Genomic DNA, 23,004 nt, shown 5'->3' with positions numbered 1-23,004 from the left:
CTCTGCTCAGGATGTCAAGGCCTGGACAGAGAAGCACGTTGTGCACTTTTACAGAGCACCTGCAGAAAATCACAGCATACATCTGCATGTTTGCAAGCCAGACGCCCCTGGTGAACCCAAACAGACTAAACACTCTGAACAGAGGGACCCAGAGAGCCAATTAAATAAAGTTTACATCCTTCATGGCACATGTAATGTATTAGTGTTGTTCTAGAGTATGCCAACACTTAATTTATCACAAGCCAACTGATGCCCTCAGTTAATAAAGAGAGCAAACAAAAGAAGAGGTGAAAGTGTGAGTTATTCACCAGGCTGTCACACTGCCAGTGGAAACCATGTAGCAGATGACTGCACCTGCCGAATTCACATTAATATTTTCTCTTCATTATTAGGCAGATACTAACTCTGTGAAGTTAACTACACAGACATTTTACATTTTTTCCTCAAAAAAAAAAAAAAGTAGTTTTAAATATTTTTGCAACAGGTATTTGGTGAATTTAAGTTTTTGTCATTTTATTACTACGGTTTTAAAACTTAATGTTACTTGGATAACTTTTTGTTTGGGCTAAAAGCAAGGCTCAGTAATATGGCAAGTTTTAAAACCAGCTTCAGAGAAGGAAGGAAGGAAAACCCTTGTGATCTACAGAAGTGTCTTTCAAAACGTTTAAACATCTGCTTGGGGGGAAAAAAAAAAAAAAAAAATCGAACAAGTCACATTCACTTTGAGACTTGCCTGTTGCCTGCCACACCAATGAGACCACTCTAAACAACTTCAAAAGATACAGCCTCTTTGGAGCAGTGCCTTGTTCAGTGTTTTGTTACTTCTGCCCCAACAATCTCCAACACTCACAGGGCTCAAAATATATATATAGGAAACTTGTATTTTAGTGTAACAGATTAAGACATTTATCCACATTTGTTCTAAAATATCTCATCAAGAAAAAAAAACCAAACATCACTCAACTGCAGCTTTGCTCAGCCTCAGTGATACCCATCAAATGCTAGCAGGCACTACGTAGAACTAGACACTTGCATTAGAAAACAGAGGGAATAAAGCATTATTCCTTCAGAACTGGAGCTACTTAATCCTTTTTAATCCTTCCTTTGCCTAGAAAAAGAGGGGAATAATTTTATTTCTGTATGAAATGAGGAAACCCTACACTCTGGGGCCCACCATACTGTAAATTATTTTACTTAGGTCAGTGAAACTGCAGCAACCTTCCCCCACACTCTCAACTCCCCTCAGCACTGACTGCTAGAAAGTCAGTTTTCAGAGTCATGTGCCAGATAAAGGCTTTTTTAGATAACGTGTGGAAAAACAGTGGCATTAAGTGGTTTGTTGGATTACTGACAATAAAACATACCTAAAAGCAATCCCAGGGAGCACAGCAGGAACTCAGTTCCTATTCAAAGAGAGGCATCAAACAAATGCCTCTCTATTTATCTAACAAGTTAGATAAATACAGAGCACCATGCATCCCACTCTTTAAACCACCAGGACATACTTCTGCATGTATGCTATACACAAACATCTCAAAACATTTCTAAAACAGAAACTGGTTTACACCAGTAAGAATTATCACATTTCAACAGACTTGCCCACTCCAGTCTTTAAACTTCTGAGGAGTAGTGTAAGACTGTTCCTTAGTGATAATTCGATTCATCCCATTTTGCTAAGCAATTCCAAAATGAACTTCAAGTAACATTTATTAACCAAATGTTTCAGACTTAAATCCGTTGGATTAAGAGGTACAGTGCTTTTATCTACAATCCTCAACTTTTTAAGCTATCAAACTACCAAGCAAATGACCTTTTAACCAAAAAAAGACAAGAAAAAAAAATCTGAAATTACTACAAGGTCACATTAAGTTATTTATTTCTGTTTAATTTTATCCACTTGAAGCATTTTTAAATAATCCACTCAATCATAACTAGGAGCACAGACAGCTGTTTCTAGCTCTGACACTGTAAATGAAGCATTGTTGAATACTAGTAAAAGACAACAGGAATATAGGCACAAGGAAGACAGGGCTGCTTAAAAGTTCACATTCCATCAGTTAGTGTTGCAAGCCAATGAGAATGACTACAAACTAGAATTAAAGACAAACAGGAAAACAAAATAGTTTGATACCAAGTCCAGAAAAAAATGTTTTGAAAACACAAAAGGAAAAGGTGCTTTGCAAAATACTGGTATCAGACCAAAAAAGGTAAATTTCCCAAAGAGTGCATTTTGCCCCTAAATCTGAAAGAGGAGATCCAGAAGATGAATCATTGAAAGAGAGCCTATTTAACCTTAGCAGGAATGGTCTTAGGGCTTCAAGAAAGCACTCAGGTTAATATTACTCTTTGGCAGTGTTTCTCAGAGCTAACTGCAGTTTAATTAACTGTGTGTGTTTACAAATACAGAAGTAGAGACTCTTCTTTTGCACCAGTAATATTCTTCTTTACCCTGTATTTTTTCAGTTGACCTTACTAACTCAAGAATTGCAACAGAGCATAACTAGTATCAATGTGAGATTCTGAATCAGTTCCATTAAAATCAGCCTAAGTTGACTTTGAGGAACTTCTGTGTCTCCAGTCAGTATGACTTCCTTAATGTGATACCCCAACTAATTTAAAACAAAATTACCATGACTTGACTAAAACTGTCTTTCCAAACTACTAGGCGTTGAAAACACTGCAAAGCTGGTTTGCACCTAATAGTTCCTCTTCCTTATGCAAATAAAAGAACATAAATTCCAACTCTGAAACTGAAGATTGGAAGCTCTCACCTTAAGTGCTACTAATTCCCAAATAACAATTTTGAGGCTGCTCTAATGAAAGAGAGGAACAAGCCAGAAAATTTCACAAGAATGCAGGCATTTTGCTTGAACATCAAGTGTTGTGGAAAATTTCTTATCTAGCATTCTGAACAATGCTGAAAGATATTCCTGTATTTTTCATAGTTTCCTCCAGAGTCAAAGCTGGAAGAGGAGGAATATGAGTCTGAAGAGATGGATCCCTGTATCATGTAATATTTTGCTTGTCTAGCTTGGGGAAGGAAAAAGGAAGGTATCATTGAGACACACAATGCAGTGAATTCAACTGTCTTCAAAAAACTGCTTTCTGAAATAGAGCTGAAAGCATCTTTTCCTCTATGAAAGTTAAAAATGGGGAGGGGAAAATTTAAAAAAAAAAAAACACCAAAAACATGCACCAGGTTTTAGTACGTCAAGAAAAGGTAATGCAAACATTCTCTATAGAAATGATCAAGCAATCATTTCTAAAAATGGTTACAAAAAGTAGCAAAGCATGAAATATGTAGTTGAGAGGACAACTTCATGCAGAATGGGTTTGTAAAGTACATACCCAGATAGGATCTCTTGGGAGGTGCTTTGATTTCTTCGTCCTTACTATCTGCAGCTACATAAAAAACAGTTGAGGGAAAAAAAAAAGGAAGGAAAGACAGACTTGTATGATTAAATGCAACAATGGGTGTTTTAGTTACAGTTTAGTTAGTTAGTACATTTTGCTTATAAAAACATAATAGCCAAAGCAAAACATGCCAGAAATTTTAGTCTCCATGCTTTCTACAAGGCTCCCACCCCATGATGTTAAGATAGGGTCGAGCAGTAGGAAGTCCCCGAACACTATCAATGCACAACCCAAGAGCAATGTACCCAGGGGGAGAAAAGGAAGACTTTAAAACAGTGAAACAGACAGCTTAACTCTTACTTCATATACTTTTCATGATCAGAGAAAACAAATTGTTACCTCAGCAACATTAAGTGTGTAGATATGTATGTATAATCAACTAAGACAATACAGTTGCCTTGTCTCCTGTGGAAAATGCTGTTCTAAAATAGTTTCAAAAAGCCTGAGCTTAAGTCAGTCATATCAAGAAGGACAAAGTAGACCCCATCTGCAACCATTCTGCATGCTAAATTTTTTCATTCTAGCCTTCCTCTGCCAGTTGAAAACCACGTATTACGCAAGAGTGCTTTCCAGTGCCAAAAACAGTCTTCAAGGGATCAGAGTGCTATAATAAGATACAAGTTATAAAGCAGATTAAGCCAACCAGCAGTTGGAAGGAAGACAAAACTGGATGAATGACCAGAGGAAATCATCTTCATGTAAAAACACAAGAGCACATGTTCTACTTAAGAAGCCTGGGCTGTACTATAATAAGAAGAGACGTCTAAGACCCTGTTTTTAACAAACCTGTCCACTGGTTTTCAGTATAGTTCATACATTCGGGGTGCTTGAAATCTGTCACAATGTCTTCAGCATGACTGAAATTGAATCTTCGTTGGAGACAGGTGGAATGCTTATTTGGGGAAAAAAAAAGGGTTCTTCACAGAGTGTCTGTCTCTCCAAGAATATGAAGAGACTGCTCTGGCCTGCCAACATTTTCAAGAGCAACCAGATGTTTTTAGCTGTCTGTATCTGTGAGTACCTTGCTTCAGCCCCCTCTTGATTCTCGAGTCAAGACATGGCACATACACATTTTGCTTTTCAATATTTAGCTCTCTAGCATGGTAGCACCATCATGCCCCAGAAATACTACAGCGCTTTGAACAAAAAAAACTACCACTGAACCTTGAGCCTTTCTGTACTGAGCCAACAACACAGCACACATATGGCTGCACGGACACCAATTTAAAAGTGGGCAATGAATAAGGAGAGCTACTGTTACCACAACAATGGTACCAGGACATCTGTGTTAAAACAGTCAAGATACAATTAAAGTGGTGTTAAATAAAGGATAAAAGATGAGGAGGTATTGTTCATACCTGCTGATTTCATCTGAAGTCGCCTTCACATAGCTCTCACTTCATATTTCATTAATAAATTATATTATCATACAGAAATTATGCACCTTCCCCTCGGGATTCTGCAAGGTTAATCAAAAACACTGACTCCAAACCTAGCTTCTCACTGCCCCAATAAGCTATGAGTAAAGAAAGTAAGTACGCAGATTTATCAGCTTGCCTAGATCACTGTAAAACTTAAGAGATAAGATTAGGAGTAGGATTAGAAACATGGATATCGCTCCTACTCATATTGTGCTTGAAATACAAACCTATCTTTCTGCCTCGCTTGAAAGGAGCTTTGTATGCATTTATATGTTTATTTTGAGCCATTGCATTATAGTTGGCCTTACTAAAAATCAATCACAGGTAAGAAAAAGATTTTAGCTGTTCTCAAAGTTTGTGGGAGGATGCAAGCCTTTCAATGAAAACAATTAAGGTCCAAAGTAGTTAAAATCAGTCTCTCTAGCTAATTAAACACACGACAAGCTGAGTTTCGGGAAAAGGGATCAAATGACACAATGCAACCTTGAGGAGTTTCCATTACCTGGTAAGGGAAAGACTGATTATTCTTTAGGAGGCTGTATGTCTTTCAGGGAGAACTGTTTAAAGAGGACTAGATACTAAACCAAATAGCCTCCCTTTTTGTCCAAAAATTACCAAAGGAGCCTGCAAGAGCATGTGTGTAAATGTGCACAAGAATAATTTCCCCTCAGAAAGGGCAAACAGAGAAACCTTTCTGCCACTTCACAAAACGCTAGCAGAGAGAGCAAAGGAGGGAGAAAGCATACGTGTCCCTCCCAAATGCTTCCTGGATTTTAACTGCTGCTAAATCTGGCTGATAGTAGGTTTTAAGTCGTTCATCCTGCCAGACTAACAACCCTTGTGAACACAGCAGCTTGTGTTTGGGAGCTGGAGTGCAGCTCCTCTTCCACATGAATTCACTTACCTGAATAGTTTCACACTACACTCCACAATGAGTGGGAATGGAAGTAGCTTCCTTAGCTATTGGCTAAATTACCCTACTGCACAGCCAGTAGCTGCTGCCTTCTAATGATGGCTGTGGATATCTGGAACTGGATCAGACCCTCAAATTATTAGGGAGTGAAGGAAGAGAACAGATAGAGAGAATAAATTATACATCCGTATTGGCAAAACAACTGACGAAAAGCTGACAGCATTAATTCTGTTCTTGTTGGTAATAAGCTGTAACATAAAATGTTCTAAGTGAAAGTCAACACAGAGAAACACAAAAACTACCCCGCTCATGTTTCTTATCTGGGAAAAAAAGCAGGGACTTTCCACAAAGCTTGAATAATTAAATTAAGTCAAATAAAGAATAGTACTCTGGCCCCAACTGAAATTATCAGTGCCTAAAAATTAACAAATAATTGAAAAAAAAAAAAAAAGTGAAAATTCTCATGAATCCCAACTAATCCCCACTAAAGCCCAAGGCGTTGGTATACAAAAAGACATAGTTTTGCAACTATGATATGACAGCGTCTCCTATTCTGACAGCCAATAACTCAGTAAGTAGAAAATAAATAATGTACAAAAGCAAGTGTTTGCAATTGCAAAATAAAATTTCAGATAATAGTGTATGATCATACCTAAGAACTTGTTAGAAAGTACAGCTGAAGAAAATAACTTATTCTGGCCAAGATCTTAAAAAAAAATCCAGGCTAGCACAATGGCATAACAGCCAGCTCTATATTCAGGGCGTGGTGTGAAATATTAAGGAGAACTCTGATTTCCTGACTGAACCAAGGCCCACCTGAAACAAAATTACAGCTTTACATATTTATCTGGAAAAAAGCAGTTTCAAAAAAAGAAGTTCAGGAAGGGCTACACTGAATTATCAAGAAAGGAGACTGGATTGCAATTCAGACAGAACTTTTGTCCAAAATACAGCGCACCATGCTTTCAAAAAGATTTATCCTGCAAAAGCCAGTTCCTCCACTAACCTGCAAAAGAGCGGCGTTTTACGTTCAGCTCATTGGACACACGTACTTCAGTGCACAGTTTCAGCATCAGTAACATAGTAATGATCATGATAATGCTTTGCCACAAAAGAGGGGATTCAAAACGCCTTCCAAACCTAAATTAAAAACAAAAAAAAAAGGAAAAGAAAATATATTAAAACATTTCAAAGATGACAAGTGTACTGTTACTTTCATTCTTTGATCCTATCTAAGCACCTGGAAAAGGTAATCCTAACAGAAACAGGTATGAAAGGCTGAGAAAGAGAAAGTCATCAGCACATACAGTAGCTCAGAATCACAATCCACTTGTAGGAGTGTCTCAGAACCTTACTACAACATCCCTGTGGAATGATCCTAGAAATTCTGAAACCTGAAGCTTAAGTCTTTGTTTCCAAAGCCAGCAGCAAACCTATTAGTTTGAAAGAAGCAGCAGATTCATTGAGCAGTCAGGGTAGTACAGAGAGACCAGAGAGTTACGCCGTGTTCATATCAGTTACGTGTCCTCTCCACATACACACTCCATAGATTTCCCAAGGACTTCTGTGCAAAACTTACCTCTCTCAATTTTTCATTTTTAAGGTGAAGTCATAAAAACCAAGAGCACTTCCCCTATAAATACCCACAGCTATTAGCTTGCTAGGTTTAATATAATATCTTCCTACAAGGGGGGAGGGGGACAGGGGGAGAAGAAAAAGGTATTATGCTTTGCTTGCCTTGTCTGCCTCTAGACAACTGAGTGGAAAGACCAGGTCTGCAGAACACACCAATCAAATTCATCAATTTGTGCCTAATTTGGACCAAGGCTGGGGGAAGCAAGGAAATCCACAAGATGTGGGAACCAAACATACATAATTTGTCCTCTCCTGCCCTCCCCCTTCCCCCAATGCAATTTCTCCTTGCTCACAGATGATGCTTGGTGGGGACTACTGAGCCCTTCCTGCACGTAACAGAGAGGTGAACGTGGATTGTGGCCAAGCTTGACTGAAGAGTTAACTCTTATGTGATTACACAAGGTTCTCCCACAGGAAAATGAGACCCTTCAGTGAAGACCAGTGATGCTCCAAGCTCCTCTTCCTGCATTACTTGATGAAAGCTCAGCAATCCCCACTAGACACTCTCAATAAGTGCATTAAGGGTAAAGGGTGGAAGCTTTTCATGTGCAGCCCTCAAAGCACATTAGATTCACAATAGGAAGGCTGCATGCACACCACGGTGAGTGAGCTGTTTCTCTGTGCTCAGTTCTGTCAGGTTTCATGCTCTGAAGACAGAGATGCTGAGGAAGGGATTTGGTGAAAACACATTGCTATGCTCCCCACCTCCTTCAGCCTTCAGCATTAGGCACATACACCTCCTAAATTCCCTCACAGCAAAGTTACTAATGCCATCCTCTGAGCACATCATGCCACTGGAGTCCTCAGCCTCACAGGCATGGCAACCGCTGCCCTCTTCTTGACAGTTCCTGCTTTATAGCACCCTGGCAAAATACAATTTCTTATGCTTGGGCTACTTTCATAGCAGAGCTTCGTGTTAGTGAAAACCAACTAGGTTCACCATCGTGCTCTCTCACACAATACTGCATTTCCACTATAGCCATTTCACCAGAGAGAGATTTTTTTGTTACAAGTCAACTAACAAGGAACAGGAGAGAGACTGGAAAGTCTTTGACTAGCTTCCTTGGAAATCTTCCTGTGCAGAACAGCTGAGCAGCCCACACCAATGAAAATGGCCAAGTATTTCCTGCCTGCTGGCATACAGCTAAGGAGAAGTACAACAATGCCTTGAGCCTCCACACCACTGCCAAAGACACCACCAGTACCTACTGGAAGAACAGCAGTTGCGTGTACCTTAGTCCCACCCCTTCTTTCTACCGTTAATGGATTTGTGGTAGGCCACAGGAGAGCTATTATCATAACAAATCTGGAGGACACTACAAGGAAGGAAATAAAGAATGCAACTGATGCATGTAATCACAGGCAGAGTGCTCTCTAGATAAGGCTTTCGCTGCATTAGGAAAAAATGCAGGGGAGAACAACAAAAGTTTGGCCCAGCCTATGCCCCATGCCCATGACCCCAAAGCTCATTTGGGGTTATATTGTCTCTTATTCAGGGAATGAGGAAAAAAAAAAAAAAAAAAAAAAGGGAAATACTTACTTAGAATTACAGAGCAGTTAAAACTGTTTACATCAGGCTTAGAAAAACCATCTCCAATTACAAATGCATTTGCATGTAAAAATATAGCAATGAATTTAAGCTAGCAGCACAATAAGCTAGAAGCTATTATGATAGTAAATCCAGCGCAGGTCATTGCAAGGTTATTTTCTCCCTGCTGATGAGATTAGTGGCCATTCAGTAATGGGTGCCTCATGAAAGTATTGCTTGCAGTATAAACATCCACCCACTACAAACGCACATTAGCACGGCCACCTGCTGCCTGATCATAACAACTTGCCATCACCACAGCCTTACTGGAAATGAGACTGGAACTATTGCTGCAGATCCTCTACCCCTTAAAAATTGAAAAAAAAAGTAAAACAAAACTCACAACACATAAGAGAGGTAAACTGGAAATTCAAAAATTCTTATAGAGACTTCAAACAATGCAGAACACCTGTAGATTTTTTTTACAACCCTCCAGCCAAAGGCAAAGGTTACACAACAAAACATACTCATGTGAAATACATCTCCCCAAACACCAATTCGCAAACTGAGTCTTGCAGGCAACACAAGCCTCTAAGCTAGGTCACATCTACAGGAAATCAAACAGCTGCCATGGCGACCAACAGGCAGAGCAAACAGGACAGGGCCTACACCACACTACCGTGACAAGAAGACTGAAGGGAATACAAGTGTCAAGTACCACTGTCAGGTTCTTGAAGCTTTAAAAGTAAAGCCAGAACACTCATTTTTCTCAGGATCATGGAAACAAACACCACTCCAAGATGCCTACTATTAGGGCCTGCTAAAGCAACACTAATCCAGTTTAAGACTCCTCATGCCAGCTTGAGCTAGGAGCACTGCAAGATGCAAGCCCTGCAGGGAGAGCACGCTGTTCCATCTTCTGTTTACGTCCTGCCTCGCAGAGGTGATTCCTATCTTTGCCAAAACAGGAGCCAGGAAGGGAGGAACATTAAAGTAGATTATAAGAGAAAGATGAAGAGCCTTAGGATACTAGAACAGGCTCATGGAAAAGAACAACTTTGAAGTCCTGGGGATGAAGGGGTCACCATCATTATTCTGCATTTTCACCCCACAACTACAATGTTATGTGACATAAAGTGAGCAACCATGACATCTGCAGTATTCAGGGAACTTAGACTTCATATGTCAGACTAAAAAGAGACAAAGAGTTTTCCACTGTTTACTTAATATTGTAAAAACAAAATAACTCTTTTTTCCTTTACTAGTCAAATGTGCAAATAAAGGGGGGGGAGTATGTCAACATACTCAACAGCAAATAAAGGATGTCAACAGCCTTAAAACAATTAATGCATGGTCAGGGTGATGAAGACAAGAGAAGTGAACGTTCAAGTCAGAGCAGAGACTAAGTAGCCATGGAGAAAACAAGGTATTTCCATCAGTACGACTCAATCCTTTTGCAATAATCCTGCTATTCCAGTCCTGGGCCTACTCAAAACAGCAAATGCTGATTGTGCGAAAGAAGCGCAAGCTATACCAAACACAAAGGTTTGCTTATCTCCTTTCCTAAGGCATCTCTGAAAAGAAACTGACTGCTGTTGGTGCAACCAGATCACCATCACCCTGACTGTGCTGTTTCCTCCTACACTCCTGGACACCATTTCAGCTTCCACCCACTGGCTGCTGTCTCAGGCGGTGCCCTGCCTGGGCCAGGGCCTCTCACCTGTCCTCCGCCCATACACAGGCAGGCCTAACACAGCACTGCCTCAGCTCAATGAGACAGTTCCACTCATCAAAGAGTGGAAACCACCAAAGTTACTACAGGCCTCACTGCTCTGCATCGACTTTTCTAGCTCTTTGGGCAGTTACAGATTCTAGTCAAGGTGGAAAGAATGCGGGATACTGCACACATCACCAGGGCCCTGACAGATAGCCTGGTGTAGCAGCATGGCAGCTGTCTTGAAAGACAGCCCATACAATTACAGAATTTAATCAGCAGGAAGAATAAGAAACAAACTAGTTTTACAAGAGGATCTCTTGATATGAAAGTTTCTCCCTAACACGTAAGCTTCCAGGATTTTATGGAGCACCCAAAAAAAGCTCCTCACTTGGACATACAAAATCCTACTTTATCTTTACTTTTTGTACAAAAGAGCAGTGCATTTTATCCTTGCTCTCTGGCATTTATAAGAAGGAGTTTTTATAAATTTCTCACTAAAGAAGGAGAATTGCATAATGCTTTCGCTCTCAGTATCTGAGCAAGATTCCACCAGCAGGCCATATGTAACACAATCTTTCAAAGTTGTAGTCATTCTGTCAGATTGGTTTATAGCATCATCCCACCTTCCCCACATGGTAAAAGCTAACAAGATTCATTTTAGTAACAAAAGTCTTAAAAGCAAAAGTTTCTCCTTCCCACACGAAGTCCTACAGACAGACACCACTGGCCCACTATCTGAAGCCAAAGCAACACCTGACAGCAGGGACCTGATCCATGAGTAGCACTGTAGGTGTTACAGCAAAATAAACAAACATGTAGGAATCTACCCAGCAAGTTCAACATTTTCCTGTAAATTACCTCCAGCTACGTACTTGTCTCGGTAAACCTCTACTCATAACAGGGAGCTTCTTCCACTGACTCCAGCACAGAGAGCTCCCAGTTCTACTGACATTACCATTCTCAGAACCTGCTTTGTTTCAGGTGAACTGATGTGGAATGAGTAGAGGGTTACCTTTGCTCAAAAATAACACGCTCCATAGTTTTCATCTTTTCCCCGACTGTCAGAACTTGTTTCCATAATTTGCCTTAAGGCAACTATTTTGTAAGAACAACTCCAAAATTGGATGGTTTTATTTTCTGCTGTTTGGATTTCTCAGTATGCTGTTGCTGTATGAGGTTTAGGCAAGCGGCCCACAGAATTGCATCTCAAAACTTTTGGAAAGAATATTGTCTTCCTGGAAAATATACAAACCATATTATACTACTCCATAAAACATTTTATTGACTGCAAAACTGAAAAAAGTCCAAAAAACCTCTGCGAATAGCAGGGAGCATAAGTACTTTTGGCTGAACTGACTCAAGATACAAATAAAAATGCCTACTGCTGACTTCTAAGAAATCTGCAGTTCCCTTTCCTCTAGCTATTTATTCTGATTTTAATATTAAAAGAAGCCATAATTTATGTCATCATAAGCTCTGTTTTAAAAACAGAAAGGGGGAAGAGAGAGAGGGGGAGGAGTAGGAGAACTCACAAATAAGTTTTCCTGCATCCTCCACCCGCAACTGATTACACAACTCTCGCCCTGCTTCTTGTTCCTGTTCTTGATCATGACAATGCAAAGTTAGTCAGCTGGCAGACTGCAGGCCACATGAACCAGGAAGATATGTCCGTCTTGGTCACAACTGAGTTCAAGTGCCACAATGCGCTCTGAAGCCAGCCCACAACTTCAAAACAGCCTAGGACAGCTTAACCAGATGATTAACCACCTCAAAGCTCAAGCATCAGTAAGACTCGGGGTATCCCTTGGATATTTTAACAACCAGTCTTGAACAAGAAATCAGAGCTAACTCTAGCAAGTACAGTAAGACATTAGCTAACAAAAATAGTAATGAAGTGTTTTATTAAAAATGGAGAGGGGAAAAAAATGATATCAGGTTTTTTGGAGTATGCCATACATCTTTGTATGTACCAGAATTACAAAGGCGTTGAGTTTTCCTCTTTACCCACAGCACAGACCTTCTCCAGGCTGACCAGTCCAGAAGTTGAACTGATTGGAGAGTGAGAAACAATGACCTATGTGGTCTGGAGAAGACAGACAGGAGAAGCAGCACTGACAATGGCAGAAGACTAGAACAAAGGAGCAGCTGATACCCATCATGAATCATGACCAGCAGCTACACTGGCACCCCAAAATAAGCACTGCTTTGAAGGTTTATATAAAATTATAACACTAGATTATTACTAAAAATAAAGCTAACTTGATACTAAGTCTAGTCACAGCACAAAATTTACTTTTTACTCTGGTAAATGGAGACCCCATTGGTGATGCTGTGAGCACAGACTGTCTACTCAAAAAAAATTTTTTTTTCAGAATCCTCTTTAAAAGGGCCAAAGATTTCACAGTCAACATACTGAACCACAAGTTTGCATGGTCAAACTTCTACTTTCTTTTTCCTAGACAAAAGCCATGTGTGCATTAACAAAGCAAAGTAGAATCATGCCCACTGCTATCTATATGCAGTTTTCATTCTTGCAGACCAGTCCTCTCCCACTGCTTTTCCACAAAGTTCTGGCATATGCCTCATTGTTGGAACTAAGCAAGGCCAAACGCACATAACTGAAAGCACAAATGTCTCTTTGAAGACGACATTTTGAGACACTGTGAAACAGAGAAGCATGAAAAATGACTTAATGGATAATGTGTTACTGTCGTCGCTAGCAAACAGTTCTTTGAGCACACCCTGAAACTACGGGACTAGGTGGGAGGAAGACAAGGAGGAGAGGCATTACACTGAGTCCTCTTGACTTTAAAAGATGGCTTACCATTGGAGATGGTCTAATTGGAGGAAGAGAAATTGTGAAAACAGGTAACTGGAAACAGCATTGTTATCCTTGATCTCAGCAGTACTTCATTCATTGGCTACTGTCACAGCGCAATACACCAGCTGCAACTCTATTGACACATAAAACATGCCAAGAAGATTACGAAGTAAATACTCTATTTGGAGGGGAGATGAAAGGTCAAACTTCACCCACTGCAAAACCAGACATTAAAAAAAAAAAACAACCCACCACAAAACCACAAACCTCTAAGATAACAAAGTACAGTTCTAGAACATGTGGAATCTGCCAATTCACAAATAGGAAATGAGGGAATTGCCCCCACAGCTGAGGTGAACAAAGTATAGTAGAGCCATAGGGGAAAGGTGGGACTGGGTCTGTTATGAGTGACAGAGATACAGAAAGACCAGCACTACTCAAGAGTGAAAATACACAGGAAATATGGCATAAAAGGCAGGAACCATCTGTTCCTGTTGCCTATGCATCTGAAATACATAACATTCCACTCAGTGAGCCTCAAATTCAAGAATATATGAAATTCAGGGAAAATCTGGAAGTAACAACAGAAACAAATTACAGAAATATCTTTGAAGTTAAAAAAAAAACCCAAACAAACAAACAAACAAACCCCAAATAAACATGAGCCATCCTAAGAAATTATTAAGGCCTGAAAAGCAACACTATTAGAACTTGAAAGTTTTTAAGGTCTACCACTTTAAGTACGTATCTTTGGATCAGGGTGGAGGGGAAGTTAGGAGGGATGAACTGGCACAAATCATATGCTTAATAACCAGGGGTAATGGAGAAACTAAAAACAACTGAAACCAGCAGCTATATGTCAGTAAAGTTCTCAGAAGAGAGACTTGGATTAAAGTCTGGACTGGTTTGCTAAAGGGAAGGAGGAGTAATCTTATCAATTGGTACTTTGAAAGTCAGATTAGGGAAAAATTATACACACAACAAAATTACTTGTAGGAACAGTTCTGTTCGGCAGAAGAATGGATCAAATTATTTAATAGATTTAAAACAAAATAAACAAAAACCTTCTGATTCCCTCCAATGAATATTACATACACAATTAAAATAATTCTGCTGTTTATGTCAAATTATCTGGAGTGCTGTGTCCCAGATAATACATCAGCCATAGGTGACATTAAACAACTAACGCAAAAATTGGACTGCCAAGCTGCTCTATGGGTGCATTTTAAACATGTTCACAGAAATCAGAGGCTCTTGCTCTGCTACCTTCCTTTAATCATCCATATACCCAAGGGTAATATCCACCCTCAATGCTGCTTTCATGACTTACTGGTGTTTATAATGCACTACCAGGGATGCCTAATCTTTATAAGTAGAGAAGCAAAATATTCTCTCTCAGGGAACACTGAATTATCATTATGCAAGTTTTCTTTTCTGTCTTTTAGTTCAGCAGAACTAGAAAGAGACAATTCATTGTAAGTACAGACAGAAAGGTTTCTGCAGGCTCATGGCTGCAACATTTCCCCATAGAAGTGGCTGTACCACAAGCCAGCAGCATGCCTCACACTCCCCCTGTAGCCAGACACACCTATGCACGTGCTGTGTGAAGCCATTCTGTGCTCCAAGAATCACCGAGCTCCAAGATGACCAGAGCCTACACAGAGCTAGTATGTGTCAGGGAGTGACACCATTCTGTGGCTTACATACTCACAGTAAAAAATTACATAATCTTATCAATATAAACTGCATTCTCTCTCTTTTGAAGTGTTGACAAATCTTTTAACATTGACATAAATTATAACTTTTCATTACTCATAGTATTTATTCTTTCACACATCTCTTAACTAGATATACTTAAAATCAATTCAAATTAAAGATCTTTCAGTTCTTCCACAGTCCAAGTCTCATTTAACAGATGCACTCGCCTGGGTTACCTAGAAACTGCCAGCATCTCCATTCAGGTGCAAATCATTTGTATATTTCAACTACCTCCAGTGAAACAAAAGATTAGACAATTTATATTTCTCAAACTGTCAGCTCAGGCTTTTCACTTCTCCTCCCCCTGCCAGTTCCTCTACTTCCCTTCTGCTCTCCACTTTCTCCAACAGCTGCTCCATACACTTCTCCCCAGGAAAATATAGGTCCAATGCAACAAGTAGCTCTGATCTAGTGATGACTCCTCAGTTTGACTGCCAGCTGTGATCCCAAGAGAGGGTCCCATTTTCTCCACTCCAGCACAGCCCTGTCAGGTTGCATTTTGCAGTAGAAGAATCCAAGAAGCTCCTTATACTTTAAGAGTCAGAGGAGCTTTAAAAAGAAACTGGATACCAACAAAAGGATGTAACCTGTTACCTATCAGTTCTTTGTGGACTACAAAACAGTATTTTGTAGTCAAAATATTATTAGAATAACTGTTCTTAGTTGCAGTAATTTCCCAGACTATTTCATCTTTGGTTTCTCAAGTACATTCCCAGTGTTGTAGCATCTATATTATGAGAAGTAATGAGGAATATAAGTTAATAAAATTCATCCATGGAAATCATGCCCTAATAACATCTTCTTTCTCCAGCAGCACAAGACTAAACATGGAAACAGACTTGCTTTTAAATATTGAAACTGGTGTTGAAAACAAAAATAATTTGCTTTAAAAGACAGCCCACCTTTTGCCTGCTTATCAAAGAATGAATATTTTCATCTGTAGTTGTGCATGGAGCTCTAAAAGTGAACCCCCCTGAAGCCACCTGGCATCCCGGGAAAATGCAAGAACATATGGTAAGTGTCCCAGTGACGTTAATACCAACTAGATGCTAGAATAAGTGTGGAAGACCAGGGCCTTCACTCTGAGAACGGAGCTAGAGGGGCAAGGGAAATATAAAACACAGTCTGCAAGAAAAAAGATCTGACTTAGAACAAACCCCCTTTTTTTTTTTCTTTACCAACAAGTTAAAAAGTTGTATCTTGGAATATCAGAGCACTGATAATCAGATCTGACAAGGGTAACAGACAGCGCTCCTGAGCCCCGTTCATTTTACTCAATGCAGATTCACCCACTTACAGAAAGACGGTATCATGATCTTCAAGAGAGGGGGAAAAGTATGTAAAACACATTATTTCCGCAACTATTCCAAATCAAAGCTTTACAACCAGCAAGCAAGTAAGAACCTTTAGAACCGGGCAGACACACACACACAAAACCAACTTACCAAAAAAGGATCCGCAAAATGTTTGCGACCAGTAACACCAGGCAGACGTAGGTGGAAAAGCCCTCTGCATTCTGCGTCCGCCGGATGTCTCTGTACTGGGGAATGTAGGGCACCACGCCGCCGAACACCATGGCCCCCGCAGCACCCCACGACACCAGTTGGTGCATTGGGACCAGCAGCCACTCCAAGCCACCCGCCTCCATGACGGGGGGAAGCGGGGAGGCTGCCCCGGCGGCAGTCACGCTGAGGGATCACCTTCCGCTGCGGTTCTCCGGCGGAGGTCGGCTTTAGCCACGCACGGGCTCCTGGATGGGATGCGGCACCATGACTGCGCCCTCTCTCGCAGAGCCAGGACCTGGTGAAGGGGAGGGGACGTGAGCATGGCTCTGCCGCGGGCTGCTCCAGCCGCTCCCAGCCGGCCGCCGGGCACTAGCGAACCTAAACCGCCGCCCTGCCACAGGCGGCCCGCGGGCCGCCCCCGCTCCGCCACCCCAACCCGGCGCGACGCTCCCGCCCTCACACGGGCTCCCCCACAGGGGGAACCCCGGCTCTGGTACGGTCCGGGGGTGGCAGCCGCCCCAGCTCCGCCGCTGAGGAGACCTCCCGCCAACGGCCAGGGGCGCCAGGCTGAAGTGCAGGGGGCGGGCAGGGCACGGACACACGCCCCCTCCGCCGGCGGGCACCCCCCCCGGCTGCCGGCTCGTTTCTTTGAGGAGGCCTCCCTCACCCGCCCGCTCCCCGGCCCGCCAGCGGTTGCCCGCCGCGCCCCGCTCATCCGGAGCCACGCGAACACGCGCGTCTGTGCGTGCGTGCGTGCGTCTGTCTGTCTGTCTGTCTGTCCGCCCGCCTCCCCACCTGCTCCCCAAGCTCCCGTCGCCGCCATCCCCCTCCGCCCGCCGCCGCTCCGCAACTGAAGGCAGGGGCCGGCGGCAGCGGCGGGCCCCGGGCGGCCCGTGACGCCACGATGACCAGCCGCGCCCCCGCCAATGAGCGATAGGGCCGCCCCGCCGATTCCGTACGCGCGGCGCCGCCGGGTCCCTGCGCGCGCGGCCGCGGGGCTAGCGAAGGCGGCCCGTTGCTTGCCGAGCCCCGAGGACCAGGCGCTGCCGGCGCCGTGTCACCGAGGAGGCTGCCCGCGGGCGGTACCGGCCCCGCCGCCGCTACTTGGGCCGTTACTGCCTGGCCGCCCCACTGGTGCGGCTCCCCGGGCACGCACAGGAAGGCGATCCGGCGGCGGCAGGCAGCCCGCCCGCCCCGGGTGTGTGAAGGGTGCTCAGCTGTCCCGGAAAAGAGGCGGCGCCGGCCGTACCTGCGGACCCTTCTCTCTCCGCTCGCTGTTCTCAGACGCTGTCGCGGATCTTGCTGCCCTGTCCCGGACTTCTTCCTTTTCCTTAAGAGTTACGAGAAACTCCGTCACGCTTCCTGGAAATTACATTTCAGTGGCTTTCAGAATTGCAGTCGCTCCTTAACGGTATGCCACGCGACTGTAATCGGCACATCTTCCTTATGAGAGAGGGGTTTTTTTTCCCCACAATGATAAAAGGTGGCAGGGGAGGGAAAACGTGCGTCTTCTACCCAAAGTGATCAGTAAGTCTTTACTGCTGTTTGCGCTGGGCCAGCAGGAAGGACAAGTGCTGCACACAGATGCTACCAGGAGATGGATAGCGTGGATGATAGCCGATCCTCAAATGGCTGCTTGAGGTGGTGGCAAACTAAAAAGGATGGCTCATCCATTTAGCCTTACAAGTGGCTGCACAACTGTCTTCGAAGCTTGTTCCTTGGGCTTCCCATAATACTTCCATAGCCGTGTTGCCTCCTTCCTTGTATGTGCTCCCGCTGCCCATCCCACAGGTGAGAAATGAGACGGGTTTTCCCGCAACTGAATGATGTATTCTTTTGTGTCGTATATCGGCAACTGTAAGGGTTTGTTGTGAGTCTTGAATGGAAAGGAAACTAATTAAAAATAGAAAGAAATGCTTGTTTTGGGGCTTCTGAAGCCTTTTGTTACTTCCTGCATAGCAGCACCATACCCAACTGCAACCATTTCTGCCACCTGACAGGTTTTTGCAGTGTACGTGCAGCACATCACTGAACCTGATGAACCTGCACATCACTGCAGAGTGTATTTTTTCAAAGACCATTTTTGGGGTACCATCACACAAACATCCAAAACACTCTCCTACGTAGATGAGGTGACCAGTGATAACATTAGGACTCACCTTTCCTGCAGAGAAGTAGTAGTTCTGCTACTTGAATGAAGGTCTACTTCATTCCACAGACCTGAAAGGTTGATTGTCAAAGTTAAAAATACACAGTGGAAGTCTTTAATTCTGATTCTTGGATGAGGAGCCTGAAGTTCTTGATTTCAGAGCATCTAACGCATTCAGAGAGAGTATAGACTGCATATTTTGTATGCAGTTATGTATAAACTGCAAATTATGTATAAACTGCATAATTTACAACATTTTATTATTGAATGGCTCATATTCCATATATCACTTGTGCATTGTTATAATCATGCAGTTATGCCAACTTCTTTCCAAACTTTTATTGGGAACCCTTGCCACATTATTTTTCCTTAAGCACAAAGATCTAAACAAGCCTCAGGCTGAAAATAAGAGTAGCCCAGATTAGGCAGCCAACTTTTGTTCATGTAGATACAAGTGTTTTGAGAAAACATTGAGAAATTACCTTGAGAAAATAGATATTTTGAAGTAATGGTTACCTACGTAGAAGAAACTGCCCAGGCTGATACCAGTTCTCCAGGTTAGCTTCCAGAATAATTCCAGGACACTTTTAAGTCTATGTGACAACAAATTTCATACAATATTAAGATTCTAAAGTACTCAACTGGAAACAGACAACTGCCTTAACTTAGGTTGTTTACCCTTACTTGAAATTGTAAGGGTGAAAATGCTGAATTACAACATGTTGCTGTGTGAATGTAGTTCAGTTTTGGTCACTGAAAAATGTCCTAGTTGTTTAGGAGTTAATCCATTGATGTGAGCTAAACTGACTAGTGATGCCAGGCACTGGGTGGGGGGAGGATCAACAGGTTGGCTTGAACACCTCAGGCTGAGCAGCTGCACAAAAGCTTGTGCCAGCACCAGGGAGGAACCGTTCAGGTCTCAGAATATTCTAAGCAGCCAGGGGCAACTTTCTTCGGCAGTGGTGCCATCCAGAGGTGCTCGCTGGCTCCAGCATAACATACAGCCCAGCACACAGAATCTCCAACCACAATAGACCCAGCAAGACTCCAGTAGGAGAGTCCCCTGGAGAAAATTTATCTAAAACTTGGGAGATAACAGGCGTTTGAAGAGTCTTGCCTCCTCAAGGAAAAGTTCCGCAATCTGCAGGTCTGAGTGCAGCCAGATGAGAATGCTCAGCCTTGTGAGGCTTTACATCAAGCTAGTTTTCTTTGTCTGGTAGTTAGTAACTGAGAGGGAGCTCAAAGGAGCGCTTCCTTGGTGTAAAAGCAGAGCCTACCATAGAAACAGTACTACTTCACTGCCAGACAGCAATCCTCGTGTTTTTGAGTGAGGAGAAAAAGAACAGGTGCATTTATTTTTCCACACAGACTGGCAAAATTCCCCCTTTAAAAAAAAAATCTCCATTTGCTAGAACTGTATTACCCATTCAGAAAACAGAAGCAGGCGGTATGTTTCATACCAGGTCTTTGAAGGCTAATATTAATCTTTTTATGACAACTGCTGTAAGAGAATTGACATTGAGTATGTGAGCAGCTCTAGCCACTCTGTTACGAACTAGCTCCTAACATTTTGGTGACAGTGTAGTCCCTAAACCTCCAGTCATAACAAGAACTTTGATTTATTCCAGATTAAGACATCTGATAGATATTATACCTGTTAAGAAATGTTCCTATAGTACTGTTGGATACAGTTTAAGCAACCTGAAAGTGGTGAACGGACACGGGATGTTTTCAAAGGGATTTTAACATTAGTAGAGGTAGTAAAAATTATTATATAAGGTTTTGGTTTGCAAATAGGTCCACTGAATTAGAAGAGTAAGCAGAGGCTTGTTTCTACAATGGGCTCCATGTAGCCATATTCCTAGCAGAAGGACACTAGGGCCAACAGAACACAGGAATCAACCACCCAAGTTGGACCAGTTTCAAGACTGAAGCCTTAGATACTTCTCTGCAGTTTTTTACAGGAGGAGGGGGGGGCTGTTGGTGCTTCACGTGTAGTTAGTGCAGTAGCAAAAATAGCAGATTGCTGCAAGTCTTCTAACCAGTCTGTTGTTCTGTCAATTGATTTTGAAAGATGAGTATTAAAATTATTTTATATTCTACATTAGAGAAATGCTGTTGCACTGAAGCAAGCATAGGAAGTCCCTGCAAGACGTAGGCTAAAGACAGTGCAAATAAGCTCTAAGTCACTGCCTGAACACACTGCACAATAAATGTTGTCATAAGGATTATGTGAATTCCTACAGCCAAATTTCCTTCAATTATCACATATCTCATTCTACAACTATAGTCACAGTGAGATTATAAAGAAATATTCACTGTACTGTTCATAAAACAAGTAAATGGGTCTTAAGTACCTTGAAATTGGCCATTCCTACCAAGATGTATTATCGCTAAATCAGCTGTCCTCTCCATTTTTGATTTTCTAAAGCAACCCCACTGCAACTGGTGGCAGAAGCTACCTCCTGGCCCCTTCAAACACTGATGAGCCCCTGTTTTTGCAACTGATGGATAGAATCAAGCTAGTGTTAACAGGAGACACTTTTATTGAGCATCTTCACCACTTTTTCTTTCTCCTTCTGCACTGGTCTTCGTAAAGATAGAGCATTAAGTATAAGCATGGGTGAAGCACCCACTGGCATGCAAAGGAGCTCCCTCTCCACTTCCTAGGAGGACTTCTGACAAATGTGCCCAGCCTACAAGCCTATTTCTGGGCAATGGTGGCATGCTCTGCCCTGGGGAGCAGGAACCAGGACCACACGGGCTGAGCTGATTAGTCTCCTCTCTGTACTTGGACTGCTCCATCTCCACAGACAAATGAAGAAAAGCCCCAAACCAAACATGCCAGAGAAGTAGGAATCAACCTGACAGCTGGCAGAGATACAGGAACCCTTCTTCAAACCATTACAGCTTTGAAACAACTGGCAAAGTTCAGGCGAGTGGAGAAATAAACAAACAACAACATATCACACAGGCAAGAAATGGAACTAGGACTGCTTAACCCACAGCCTGTTCTTCTGTCAAACACATCCAGCTGACTACAACTGTTTCTTCCCCACATGCTCCTCGACCCTGCCGTGGCCGCAGGGTCACCTCAGCCAGCTGGGTGAGCAGAGGAGCCTGCAGGCAGCTCCCGTTCGGCACCACCCACTGCACCGCCTGCGCATCCTTGCCCATGTCTAACAGTGCAGCCAGAAGTTCTCACATCAACAACCTTTAGGAGTAGAGTGGTTTTCTCATAAGAAAATATATAATAGCTCGAAGGACAAGAAATGAGGAATGTCTCCACAGACGGGATCTGCACAGCATGCCGTGGGAAAATCCATGCAGGCTCCGTCCAGTGCTGAACCAATGTATGGTGCCCAGCGTTGAAAGGGACATAACATTTACTCACTATCTGTATTCCTCTTTTTATTCTGTCTTATTAAAATGGCTACTTTATTAAGCCATTTTTTGTTGGACCTTTCTTGCCGAGATGCAGAGAGAGCCCTGCACCATCTCCCTCTCTCCCGCACTTCACCCCTCCTGGGGCAGAATACTTACTAATTACAGGATCATTGCATTCAGCAAGAAGCTGCTGATACTGGGGAGTGAGATGACAAAGAGGGAGTGTGGTGGGTTGACCCCAGTCAGCAGTGAAGACTTCACCCAGTCGCTTGCTCGCTCCCCACCAGCAGGATGAGGAAGAAAATCAGAAGGGTGAAACCGAGAAAAAAAAACCCTCATGGGTTGAGATAAAGTCAGTTTAGTAAGTGAAGAAAAAGAACAAAAATAAGTGATGCAAAGGCAATCACTCACCACCTCCCACCAGCAAGACCAGTGCCCAGCCAGCCTCCGAGCAACAGCTACCTTGGAAGAAACTACCCCCTCACACACCCCGTTTTTATGGCTGAGCGTGATGCTACATGGTCCAGCACGTCCCTTTAGTCAGTTGGGGTCAGCTGTCCTGGCTGTTTCCCCTCTCACCCTCTTGCCCACCCCCAGCCTATTTGCTAGGGGGGCAGAGTGAGAAACAGAGAAGGCCTTGATGCTGTGCAAGCACTGTTCAGCAATAGCTAAAACACTGGTGCGCTGTCAACACTGTTTTGGTCACAAATCAAACACAGCACCATACGGGCTGCTGTGGAGAAAGTTAACTCCATC

The 23,004-nt window shown here is 42.7% G+C and overlaps 1 protein-coding gene across 2 annotated transcripts in view; it reads right to left on the bottom strand.

Moving 5' to 3' along the window:
• SLC66A2 (solute carrier family 66 member 2) overlaps positions 1 to 17,644 on the bottom strand; it is a 70,354-nt gene extending 52,710 nt beyond the window's left edge. Inside the window, exons 1-4 of one of the 2 annotated variants that reach the window (XM_075493636.1) lie at positions 17,508 to 17,644; positions 16,653 to 17,007; positions 6,755 to 6,888; positions 3,349 to 3,402 (exon numbers count right to left, since the gene is read on the bottom strand). In XM_075493636.1, the coding sequence (XP_075349751.1) occupies positions 3,349 to 3,402; positions 6,755 to 6,888; positions 16,653 to 16,855 (391 nt within the window). In that variant the 5' untranslated portion in view covers positions 16,856 to 17,007; positions 17,508 to 17,644. The remainder of the gene's footprint in view (positions 1 to 3,348; positions 3,403 to 6,754; positions 6,889 to 16,652; positions 17,008 to 17,507) is intronic. The other variant, XM_075493637.1, reaches the window with a different exon arrangement.
• Between the last annotated feature and the right edge of the window lie 5,360 nt (positions 17,645 to 23,004).

Source organism: Mycteria americana, chromosome 2, assembly GCF_035582795.1.
Source record: "Mycteria americana isolate JAX WOST 10 ecotype Jacksonville Zoo and Gardens chromosome 2, USCA_MyAme_1.0, whole genome shotgun sequence".
NCBI classification, from domain to species: Eukaryota; Metazoa; Chordata; class Aves; order Ciconiiformes; family Ciconiidae; genus Mycteria; species Mycteria americana.
This window is presented reverse-complemented; position numbering and strand designations above follow the sequence as displayed.